The sequence below is a fragment of the Lutra lutra genome, chromosome 11, assembly GCF_902655055.1.
Source record: "Lutra lutra chromosome 11, mLutLut1.2, whole genome shotgun sequence".
In the NCBI taxonomy this organism is placed as follows: Eukaryota; Metazoa; Chordata; class Mammalia; order Carnivora; family Mustelidae; genus Lutra; species Lutra lutra.
Genome location: NC_062288.1, coordinates 561,479 through 574,233, shown reverse-complemented (window position 1 = coordinate 574,233; position 12,755 = coordinate 561,479). Strand labels below are relative to the sequence as shown.

At 45.8% G+C, this 12,755-nt stretch overlaps 1 protein-coding gene across 1 annotated transcript in view; it reads left to right on the top strand.

Moving 5' to 3' along the window:
- LOC125080705 (contactin-associated protein-like 3) overlaps positions 1 to 12,755 on the top strand; it is a 202,819-nt gene that overhangs the window by 144,813 nt on the left and 45,251 nt on the right. Inside the window, exon 13 of the mRNA XM_047694676.1 lies at positions 11,096 to 11,296. Coding sequence (XP_047550632.1) covers positions 11,096 to 11,296 — 201 coding nt within the window. The remainder of the gene's footprint in view (positions 1 to 11,095; positions 11,297 to 12,755) is intronic.

Below are 12,755 nucleotides of genomic sequence, written 5' to 3'. Positions count from 1 at the left end.
TTGCTCAAAAATTGCATCTCTTCCAGAAGATTCTATAATGTTGAGATGTTAGAATTTATAAGGAAAAAAAAAAGAAGAGAAAATCTGCTCTTTGATGATGGTCACGCACCACGACCCTGCATCTCTTTTCTATGGGCTTTTGCCTGGAAGAAATCCTTCCTGCTCCCACGGAGGAGACATCATTCTGGCTGATCTCCTGCACCTTCTAAAGGGAGTCGCCAAAGTAGGTGCGCCCAGCATTTATGGGGACACACAACTTCCAGACCAGGTCCTGTCCCTGCTCCCAAGGGAGTGGAGAGACGCGTGTTTGGGGAAAGTTCGTCTTCCGCTCTCATCAGCATGGCCCTGCCTGTGGATGGACAGGAAGATGGTCTTGACAAGCAGTGAGAATCCAGCCCTCAAATGGCGGCTGGGCCAGCATCGTGCCTGGTTAACTGCCTTGGCCTTTGAAGATGGCCAGAACCATGGTTTTCAGTCTTTTGATGTCACCTCCCATTTAACAAGTGTGGCATTGAAAACTTAGAGAATGTTTTTTTGATTCCAAGAGCACCGATTAGAGCCCGTATTCTCCCATTGACCATGACACAGTATTCCGTCTGTATCTAATTTTGTAAGTGTCTATGCAGTGTTCTCTCCGAGGAAATTGCTCTCTTGCCATGTGGTGGGCTGAAATGCAGGGGTAGACTCTAATGACATTTCATGGTACTGAGCATGTGGGAGGTTGTGGGAGTGGGGCCCTGTGTCCCTCCACGTTAAACAGCAGGTGTCCACACTAATGACTGAGCGGACACATAAAGCTACACTTGGTATGACCTGTTAAGTGACAAGATGACCCTCTGAAGCCCCAGGAGAAGAAGGCCGTGAAGTAGCTACACTTCTTGGGGTGTCTAGTTGTGTCTCAGAGCATTGTCTTGCGTGGAAAATACTAACGTGAATCATGCAAAGCTCAAGGCCTCCGAACCGTGATAAGAACGGCAGCCCTCGTAAGGTCCCTAATGCAAATACTGATCCGGAGGGACCCACAGGGGTGGGGCTGAGGCAGCATGGCCTCTGGGCCTCTCCCAGGACCCAGGGGCTGCCTGCTGCAAGGAGCCGTCCCTCTCCTTGGTGAAACACAAGAAGATCCTCCTGGGCTCTGGCACATGGACAACATGGCAGGGCTGGTGCCTCCTAGGCCTAGGGCGGGGGCAGATCAGAGCCACCAATTGTCTCCCTCCAGCCCCCACTGGATGTTCACAGCAGCTGCTTGGCCCTCCCAGCCCTGTGTGCACACAGGTGCCCATCAGAGCCCGTGATCTGGTTCTCTTTTCCCCGGGAGTGTTTTCCTTTGAAATCCAGGATAAGACCCAGGTGCATGAGGCACCCAGGTACATGGGCCTCAGTGCTCTTTGAGAACTTGAGCACCTCAGAAAGCCTGGTGGCCACACTGCGTGGTGACGTGGCATAGTTTCCTGAAGTTGGGTGAGTGGGTGTTCCCAGGCTTCCCTTCCATTTTCTGGGCAGCAGGAGGATTGGGCTGTGAGACGGATGGGAGCCGCCTGCTGTGGTGTTTTCCTCTGGATCATGACACTGCAGAGTCCTGAGAAGGGTTGGGGCTGTCCCACCCAGAACACAGTGTTCACGTCATCTTGGTGACTCCAGGGACACCCGCTAGTCTTCCCATCCCTCTGCCGTCCTGTGTCACTGTGAGTGCCTGTCCTCCACTGGTTCTTCTTCTGCACGTGGGAGGCAACGGGTCCCATCGCCTCTCATGTTGCCTTCCTCCTCGTCTTTGAACTCGAGCACCCACTTCCCATCAGAAGAGATGCAGGCAGCTTGCGTTGTTTCCGAAGAGGTGGTGTTGGACCCAGCTTGGACTTCATTTCAGGCATCTGTCAGAAAGGGGATTCTTGCCTTCCCTTTCCTGGAGATCAATGTCCATCTCGTGAGGGACAGACTGACCACCTAGACAGGCATCGGGGTTTTTACAATCAAGTCTTTTTTCTTCTTTTCCCTTGGGGAGATGAAAACAAGCATAGCAGACCCACCTTGGGTTCACATTTCCCCGACCGTGGAAAATACACATCCGTTTCCTTTTCCCCATTCGACCACCTGTTTTCCCTTAAAAGATGCCTTGTATAGTTCAGAGATACAATCCACAGTGTACGAAGTGTTGCAGGTTGCCAAGTGGATATAATTTGGCAAAATAAAAAGAGAAACTAGGGGTGCCGTATGATATGGTGAATCAGTGTTATTTTTTTGTATCCTGCTTACCAAACCAAAGCGTCACATTAATGTAGGTTGGTTTGCCCAAGCGAACGGTGGGAAGGAGCCCCGGTTAGACCTCCTGCTCATGGGCAGACAAGAGGCTCTGCTGAGCTGGAGAACGTGATATGATGGGGCCTTATTCAACAGTTCAAAAGTCCTGCTTGAAATTTTCCCCATTACAGTTAATTTCCCCCGATCGCGTTTGTGCTCCGTACTATGGTGTGTAACAGCGAAGTGTCTTTCCATCACGCTGGTCCCTTCAGTTCCTTGGTCTGTCTCCTCGTCCTTGAGAGTTTCCATTATGTTGCCTCTCCAGGGTGCCTTCCCAGCTACAGTTGGAAACCTATGAAAATCCCACGTTGTGCCACGTTGTGGAAACATAGCAAGCCGTCGCTGGGGCCTTGCAAGTGATACTTCTAGAAAGGACAAGCATTGAAATTTCTCTTTTTTTCAAAAGGCGGCTTGGAGATTCTTTGAAGATTTCCCTTCTCTCCACTCAAGAAAGAGTTCTCTGATTACACTGTAACATGCACGACCATGAGTCCCTCACACGGACCACCAGCCTGCGGGAGCCCCTCAGGCAGAGCGTTTCTCTTTGTGCCATAAACCATGGACATAAATGACCCTTCGGCATTAGAACCCATGAATCCCCAAGCCCAGCTCTTGGCTTCTCCATCGGTGCTCTCATCCCCTTTTGTTTGGTGGAAGAAACCCTGACCGGGAATGTGAGTAGGTAATTGCAAAAAATAACACCAGGTCCGTTTAAAAAAATTTCCAGGAAAATGTTGAAATATAAAATGTCTGGTGAAAACATGATTAAAGGGGGGGAGAAAAACCTGTGGGATTCAAGTTGCTATAGGAACACTCAGAGCCCCTTAAAAGAGCAGAGAGAGGGGATGATCTATGAAGCCTTCTCTCCCTGACTGTGTTAGTCATGCTGACTCACAGTCTGCTCCTGTTCCTACTGGATTTTACATATTTGATGTGTTTTTCATAGGCTTTGAGCTATGGCCCCTGGGCATTCTCTGCTCTGGATCTCTGACTGTATTCAATGGGTCCGTGAGCCCCTGTGGGGCTATTAGGTTTTTCCTGGGGCAGGACGGGGAGGGGCGGGCAGGGAGGGCTCTGAAGGTTCCTGGTAACATTGTTTTGATTTTTTAACCTTGTTTAGGTCTTAGCCATTAAAAGTAATAAGAACAAACCTCACGTGACTGTTTCCAGCCCCTATAATTTGGAAATAAGTCGACCGATCATGTCTGTACCGGATGCGTGTTCCAGACGAAGTTTTATGTGATTTGATGTTATAAATGAAGTTGGGTTAGGACCACATGAAGCCAGCCTTTTGGCCCCTGAACCATGGCCCTTTTACACTGTGGGAGGAGCTAGGTTTTGGGGGAAGGTAGAAGAAAGGGGGATCTTCCTCTTCTGTTTGAAACACTGTGGAGTGCTCATCCATTGTTTTAAAATCTCTTTTAAAAATATGGGTAGTCAGTGGAGCAGAAATAGGTCAGAATTTGCCAGCAGACATTAGTGTGTTGTTCCTGACAGGAATGGTTATATTAGCGACTCCAGCGGGCGCTCGTTTGGGGCTGGGCACTGAATGAGATGCTGACACACGATCAATTTTTGTCAAACATCCTGACTTCCTACCGTCTTGCATGATCACGTGAGCTGCTTATCCCCCCCCATGTGTCTCTTGTGCATTTTTTGATTACCAGAGGAAAAACAGTCCAGTGAAGAGTGATACGTATATTGATGTAAGGGTGTATACACACACAGTAACAATTTAGCTGCTTCTTACAGTAATGGAAAGACATAAATTAAGGGACAAAATGTTTTATTTATAACTTTGAGTATTATAACATAGAATTTTAAGAATTGGCCCCCTGACAATGTTGGCTGCATTCAGGGTAACACGAATTCCAATAAAGAGAGTCCCTATTCCTAACGTTTAACAGTGTCCCTTATGGTGACTCCAACGCCAAAGAGACCTGATCCCTACAAACATTAAAACCCTAATTCAGGGTTCGGGAATCAAGATGGCGGAGAAGTAGAAGGCTGAGATTACTTCGGGTAGCGGAGATCAGCTAAATAGCTTATCTAAAGATTGCAAACACCTACAAATCCAACGGGAGATTGAAGAGAAGAAGAACAGCAATTCTAGAAACAGAAAATCAACCACTATCTGAAAGGTAGGACTGGCGGAAAAGTGAATCCAAAGCGACGGGAAGATAGACTGCGGGGGGAGGAGCCGGCTCCCGGCGAGCGGCAGAGCAATGGAGCAAAATCAGGACTTTTAAAAGTCTGTTCCGCTGAGGGACATCACTCCAGAGGCTTAACTGGGGTGAAGCCCAGGCGGGGTCAGCGCGGCCTCAGGTCCCGCAGGGTCGCAGAAGGATCGGGGGTGTCTGAGTGTTGCAGAGCTTACCGGTATTGGAGCGGGGAAGCCGGCTACAGAGACAGAGCCGAGGAGTGACTCTCAGCTCGGGGTTGCCATGAACCGGTCACAAGCTCGGTCAGCTCGGAGCGCGGCCGGAGGCCAGGGTGACGGGAGTCATTGGGCGCTGTTCTCTGAGGGCGCACTGAGGAGTGGGGCCCCGGGCTCTTGGCTCCTCCGGGCTGGAGACTGGGAGGCCGCCATCTTCATTCCCGTCCTCCGGAACTCTACGGAAAGCGCTCAGGGAACAAAAGCTCCCGAAAGCAAACCCAAGCGGATTACTCAGCGTGGCCCCGGGTAAGGGCGGTGCAACTCCGCCTGGGGCAAAGACGCTTGAGAATCACTACAACAGGCCCCTCCCCCAGAAGATCAACGGGAAACCCAGCCAGGACCAAGTTCACCTCCCAAGGAGTCCAGTTTCAATACCAAGGAGAGCGGCGGAATTCCAAGGAGAAGAAAGTAAAGAACGGAACTCATGGCTTTCTCCCCATGATTTTTTAGCCTTGCAGTTAATTTAATTTTTTTTTCTTTTTCAATTTTTTTCCTTTTTCTCTTCTTCTGCTAAATTTTTTAAATTTTTACCGTTTTCTTTTTTAACGTTTTTTAAATAGTTTATCTAATATATATATATATATATTTTTTTTCCTCTTTTTATATTTTTTTCTTTATCGGCTTTCTTTTTTTTAATAGTTACTGTTTTTTTTCTTTCTGAACCCCTTTTTATCCCCTTTCTACCCCACTCACAATTTGGGATCTCTTCTGATTTGGCTAAAGCATATTTTCCTGGGGTTGTTGCCACCCTTTTAGTATTTTACTTGCTCCTTCATAAACTCTTATCTGGACAAAATGACAAGGCGGAAAAATTCACAACAAAAAAAAGAACAAGAGGCAGTACCAAAGGCTAGGGACCTAATCAATACAGACATTGGTAATATGTCAGATATAGAGTTCAGAATGACGATTCTCAAGGTTCTAGCCGGGCTTGAAAAAGGCATGGAAGATATTAAAGCAACCCTCTCGGGAGATATAAAAGCCCTTTCTGGAGAAATAAGAGAACTAAAATCTAACCAAGTTGAAATCAAAAAAGCTATTAATGAGGTGCAATCAAAAATGGAGGCTCTCACTGCTAGGATAAATGAGGCAGAAGAAAGAATTAGCGATATAGAAGACCAAATGACAGAGAATAAAGAAGCTGAGCTAAAGAGGGACAAACAGCTACTGGACCACGAGGGGAGAATTCGAGAGATAAGTGACACCATAAGACGAAACAACATTAGAATAATTGGGATTCCAGAAGAAGAGGAAACAGAGAGGAGAGCAGAAGGTATATTGGAGAGAATTATTGGAGAGAATTTCCCCAATATGGCAAAGGGAACAAGCATCAAAATTCAAGAGGTTCAGAGAACGCCCCTCAAAATCAATAAGAATAGGTCCACACCCCGTCACCTAATAGTAAAATTGACAAGTCTTAGTGACAAAGAGAAGATCCTGAAAGCAGCCCGGGAAAAGAAGTCTGTAACGTACAATGGTAAAAATATTAGATTGGCAGCAGACTTATCCACAGAGACCTGGCAGGCCAGAAAGAGCTGGCATGATATATTCAGAGTACTAAATGAGAAAAACATGCAGCCAAGAATACTATATCCAGCTAGGCTATCATTGAAAATAGAAGGAGAGATTAAAAGCTTCCAGGACAAACAAAAACTGAAAGAATTTGCAAATACCAAACCAGCTCTACAGGAAATATTGAAAGGGGTCCTCTAAGCAAAGAGAGACCCTAAAAGTAGTAGATCAGAAAGAAACAGAGACAATATACAATAACAGTCACCTTACAGGCAATACAATGGCACTAAATTCATATCTCTCAATACTTACCCTGAATGTTAATGGGCTAAATGCCCCAATCAAAAGACACAGGGTATCAGAATGGATCAAAAAACAAAACCCATCTATGTGTTGCCTACAAGAAACTCATCTTAAACCCGAAGACACCTCCAGGTTTAAAGTGAGGGGGTGGAAAAGAATTTACCATGCTAATGGACATCAGAAGAAAGCAGGAGTGGTAATCCTTAGATCAGATCAATTAGATTTTAAGCCAAAGACTATCATAAGAGATGAGGAAGGACACTATATCATACTCAAAGGAACTGTCCAACAAGAAGATCTAACAATTTTAAATATCTATGCCCCTAACATGGGAGCAGCCAACTATATAAACCAATTAATAACAAAATCAAAGAAACACATCGACAAGAATACAATAATAGTAGGGGATTTTTAACACTCCCCTCACTGAAATGGACAGATAATCCAAGCAAAAGATCAACAAGGAAATCAAGGCCTTAAATGACACACTGGACCAGATGGACATCACAGATATATTCAGAACATTTCATCCCAAAGCAACAGAATACACATTCTTCTCTAGTGCACATGGAACATTCTCCAGAATAGATCACATTCTTGGTCCTAAATCAAGTCTCAACCGGTATCAAAAGATTGGGATCATTCCCTGCATATTTTCAGACCACAATGCTCTAAAGCTAGAACTCAATCACAAGAGGAAATTTGGAAAGAACCCAAATACATGGAGACTAAACAGCATCCTTCTAAAGAATGAATGGGTCAACCAGGAAATTAAAGAAGAATTGAAAAAATTTATGGAAACAAATGATAATGAAAACACAACGGTTCAGAATCTGTGGGACACAACAAAGGCAGTCCTGAGAGGAAAATATATAGCGGGACAAGCCTTTCTCAAGAAACAAGAAAGGTCTCAGGTACACAACCTAACCCTACACCTAAAGGAGCTGGAGAAAGAACAAGAAAGAAACCCTAAACCCAGCAGGAGAAGAGAAATCATAAAGATTAGAGCAGAAATCAATGAAATAGAAACCAAAAGAACAATAGAACAAATCAACGAAACTAGGAGCTGGTTCTTTGAAAGAATTAATAAGATTGATAAACCCCTGGCCAGACTTATCAAAAAGAAAAGAGAAAGGACCCAAATAAATAAAATCATGAATGAAAGAGGAGAGATCACAACGAACACCAAAGAAATACAGACAATTATAAGAACATACTATGAGCAACTCTACGCCAACAAATTTGACAATCTGGAAGAAATGGATGCATTCCTAGAGACATATAAACTACCACAACTGAACCAGGAAGAAATAGAAAGCCTGAACAGACCCATAACCAGTAAGGAGATTGAAACAGTCATCAAAAATCTCCAAACAAACAAAAGCCCAGGGCCAGACGGCTTCCCGGGGGAATTCTACCAAACATTTAAAGAAGAATTAATTCCTATTCTCCTGAAACTGTTCCAAAAAATAGAAACAGAAGGAAAACTTCCAAACTCATTTTATGAGGCCAGCATCACCTTGATCCCAAAACCAGACAAGGATCCCAACCAAAAAGAGAACTATAGACCCATATCCTTGATGAACACAGAAGCAAAAATTCTCGCCAAAATACTAGCCAATAGGATTCAACAGTACGTTAAAAGGATTATTCACCACGACCAAGTGGGATTTATTCCAGGGCTGCAAGGTTGGTTCAACATCCACAAATCAATCAATGTGATACAACACATTAATAAAAGAAAGAACAAGAACCATATGATACTCTCCATAGATGCTGAAAAAGCATTTGAAAGTACAGCATCCCTTCCTGATCAAAACTCTTCAAAGTGTAGGGATAGACGGCACATACCTCAATATTATCAAAACCATCTATGAAAAACCCACTGCAAATATCATTCTCAATGGAGAAAAACTGAAAGCTTTTCCGCTAACGTCAGGAACACGGCAGGGATGTCCGTTATCACCACTGCTATTCAACATAGTACTAGAAGTCCTAGCCTCAGCAATCAGACAACAAAAGGAAATTAAAGGCATCCAAATCGGCAAAGAAGAAGTCAAACTATCACTCTTTGCAGATGATATGATACTATATGTGGAAAACCCAGAAGACTCCACTCCAAAACTGCTAGAACTTGTCCAGGAATTCAGTAAAGTGTCAGGATATAAAATCAATGCACAGAAATCAGTTGCATTTCTGTACACCAACAACAAGACAGAAGAAAGAGAAATTAAAGAGTCCATCCCATTTACAATTGCACCCAAAACTATAAGATACCTAGGAATAAACCTAACCAAAGAGACTAAGAATCTATACTCAGAAAACTATAAAGTACTCATGAAAGAAATTGAGGAAGACACAAAGAAATGGAAAAATGTTCCATGCTCCTGGATTGGAAGAATAAATATTGTGAAAATGTCTATGCTACCTAAAGCAATCTACACATTTATTGCAATTCCTATCAAAGTACCATCCATTTTTTTCAAAGAAATGGAACAAATAATCCTAAAATTTATATGGAACCAGAAAAGACCTCGAATAGCCAAAGGAATATTGAAAAAGAAAGCCAAAGTTGGTGGCATCACAATTCCGGACTTCAAGCTCTATTACAAAGCTGTCATCATCAAGACAGCATGGTACTGGCACAAAAACAGACACATAGATCAATGGAACAGAATAGAGAGCCCAGAAATGGACCCTCAACTCTATGGTCAACTCATCTTCGACAAAGCAGGAAAGAATGTCCAATGGAACAAAGACAGCCTCTTCAATAAATGGTGTTGGGAAAATTGGACAGCCACATGCAGAAAAATGAAATTGGATCATTTCCTTACACCACACACGAAAATAGACTCAAAATGGATGAAGGATCTCAATGTGAGAAAGGACTCCATCAAAATCCTTGAGGAGAACACAGGCAGCAACCTCTTCGACGTCAGCCGCAGCAACATCTTCCTAGGAACATCACCAAAGGCAAGGGAAGCAAGGGCAAAAATGAACTTTTGGGATTTTATCAAGATCAAAAGCTTTTGCACAGCAAAGGAAACAGTGAACAAAACCAAAAGACAACTGACAGAATGGGAGAAGATATTTGCCAATGACATATCAGATAAAGGGCTAGTGTCCAAAATCTATAAAGAACTTAGCAAACTCAACACCCAAAGAACAAATAATCCAATCAAGAAATGGGCAGAGGACATGAACAGACATTTCTGCAAAGAAGACATCCAGATGGCCAACAGACACATGAAAAAGTGCTCCATATCACTCGGCATCAGGGAAATACAAATCAAAACCACCATGAGATATCACCTCACACCAGTCAGAATGGCTAAAATTAACAAGTCAGGAAATGACAGATGCTGGCGAGGATGCGGAGAAAGGGGAACCCTCCTACACTGTTGGTGGGAATGCAAGCTGGTGCAACCACTCTGGAAAACAGCATGGAGGTTCCTCAAAATGTTGAAAATAGAACTACCCTATGACCCTGCAATTGCACCGCTGGGTATTTACCCTAAAGATACAAACGTAGTGATCCAAAGGGGCACGTGCACCCGAATGTTTATAGCAGCAATGTCTACAATAGCCAAACTATGGAAAGAACCTAGATGTCCATCAACAGACGAATGGATAAAGAAGATGTGGTATATATACACAATGGAATACTATGCAGCCATCAAAAGAAATGAAATCTTGCCATTTGCGACGATGTGGATGGAACTAGAGGGTATCATGCTTAGCGAAATAAGTCAATTGGAGAAAGACAACTATCATATGATCTCCCTGATATGAGGGAGAGGAGATGCAACATGGGGGGTTGAGGGGGTAGGAGAAGAGTAAATGAAACAAGATAGGATTGGGAGGGAGACAAACCATAAGTGACTCTTAATCTCACAAAACAAACTGAGGGTTGATGGGGGGAGGGGGTTGGGAGAGGGGGGTGAGGTTATGGATATTGGGGAGGGTATGTGCTATGGTGAGTGCTGTGAAGTGTGTTAACCTGGTGATTCGCAGACCTGTACCCCTGGGGATAAAAATATATGTTTATAAAGCTGTAAAAAAAAAAAAAAGCAAAAAGAAAGGATGAATACCCAAGTTTTGTAGCAACATGGACGGGACTGGAAGAGATTATGCTGAGTGAAGTAAGTCAAGCAGAGAGAGTCAATTATCATATGGTTTCACTTATTTGTGGAGCATAACAAATAGCATGGAGGACAAGGGGAGATGGAGAGGAGAAGGGAGTTGAGGGAAATTGGAAGGGGAGGTGAACCATGAGAGACTATGGACTCTGAAAAACGATCTGAGAATTTTGAAGGGGTGGGGGGTGGGAGGTTGGGGCACCAGGTGGTGGGTATTGTAGAGGGCATGGATTGCATGGAGCACTGGGTGTGGTGCAAAAATAATGAATACTGTTATGCTGAAAAAAAAATTAAAAAAAAAAAAAACCCTAATTCAGATAAAGGAGGCTTCTGACTTTCACATTATGTTTAACTGCTTCAACCTAGTTACAGTCCCTGTCTCCCTCCCAACCCTGTTTCCGCCCAGAGGACACCACCTGGACCTCAGTACAGCACAATGGCTCCCAGTTGACCAAAGTCAAAAGCTCAAATGGAGAAAGCCCCCAGCCCGTGTTTTTCAAGTACACGGCCAGCCTGGACCAGCTCCACGCCATCGTGGACGGTGCTGACGACTGCCGACAGGAGCTGGTCCTTCGCTGCAAGAAGTCGTGGCTTTCAGCCAGCCGCGGTGAGTCATGGGAGTCCCTCGCCATCGCCGGCTGCCGTGCCCGCCGGTGGCAGGGGCCTGACCCAGGTGCCCATGTCGCGATCGGGACGTTACAGAGATGCTTTTTCTCGGAGTGAAGAGCGAGGTCCGTGTGTGTGGCTCCTCGCTCAAAGCGGAGAACGAGCTGGGAAGTCTCTTCCCGACTCAAGTGGGCGACGGATCAGCGAAAGCCCCTCACGAGGCCGTGGGACGCCGGGTGCTCAGCCACCACGAAGGGCGGCCACGCCTCCGAAATGTTCGGCCTTAGACAGATGGGGGACAGCATGCGGGCTCAGTTATCCGGAGATTCCTCATCACGGGCTGAGTGGGATTAGTCTCTCAGTCATTATTAATAGGGAGCCATGTCGGTGTCATGCAGCTCCTCTCATATGGCACACCAGCTAGCGGTTCGTTCTTCATAGCGCTTCTGTTCTTGAAAATTCTATTTTTGGTTTCGTATTTTCTTCCTTTGAAATAACTCACTTTGTCAGAATGGTCGTCAGGGTCCTCTGAGCTCAGGGTCCGAGCCTGCCGCTCAGCAGCCCAGGGGTTCATCTCCCCAAGACTTTCGCGCTCAGACACTGACCTCGCCGGGACCGAACTGCACAACGTCGATGAAACGCGTGAAGCAAATGCTGTTCGTTGGCCTCGCTGCAGCGTGTGGATGTGTAGTTAGTGCTGGGGGCTTAGTGCTTTGTGACTGGGTTCCTGCCAAACACATGAGCGAGCTAAACCGGCTTGCTCCCAGGAGCGGAGAAAGCAGCCTCCTGGGGAGGAACTCAGGGCGGCTTGGGCTGCTGGAGCAGGGAAAGAGGCAAAGGCAGAGCAGTGTAGACGCCAGCCGCTAGCAGGGTCGGAAAGCAAAACCCCCTTGAATCTGGGGGCAAACTTGTGCGCACTGGTGTGTGGTCTGTGCCACAGCCTGGACACAAGGCCCAGGTGTCAGTAGACAATCCCCACGCGGAGGGCGGGCCTCTCCCTACCTGATGCGCAAGGGATTCCTCAGCTGTGCTCCCTCCCACAGCAGTAAATAACGCAGCCACAGCCTTGACCAAGCTGAGGCTTTAACTGGGGTTGGGGTGGAGACGGAATGAGGGACTTCATAACTACACAGGCTGGAGGCTGCACTTGCGTGGGCTGCTGCTGGAGAACTCGCACAAACCTCGTTTAGATGGACGCGGTCCCGCCCGTGATCCCAGCAGCCCTTCATTATGGTGCGGGCGAGGCCTAAACACTGTCCCGGACACACCTGAAAAGGGTCGCACTGCTTCACGGTGTCATCCAGGACTCGAATGGGTGCAAGGAGCCTTCCCCGGGAGCCCTCAGTGGAATGTCGCCGTGGAAAACCACCCTAGGTGGCTGCTGTGTGTGGAGCAGGGAGCTTCAGAGTGTCATGGAGCAGACTGGGAACGGGAATGTCAGTTAGAATCGAGTTTTTCCC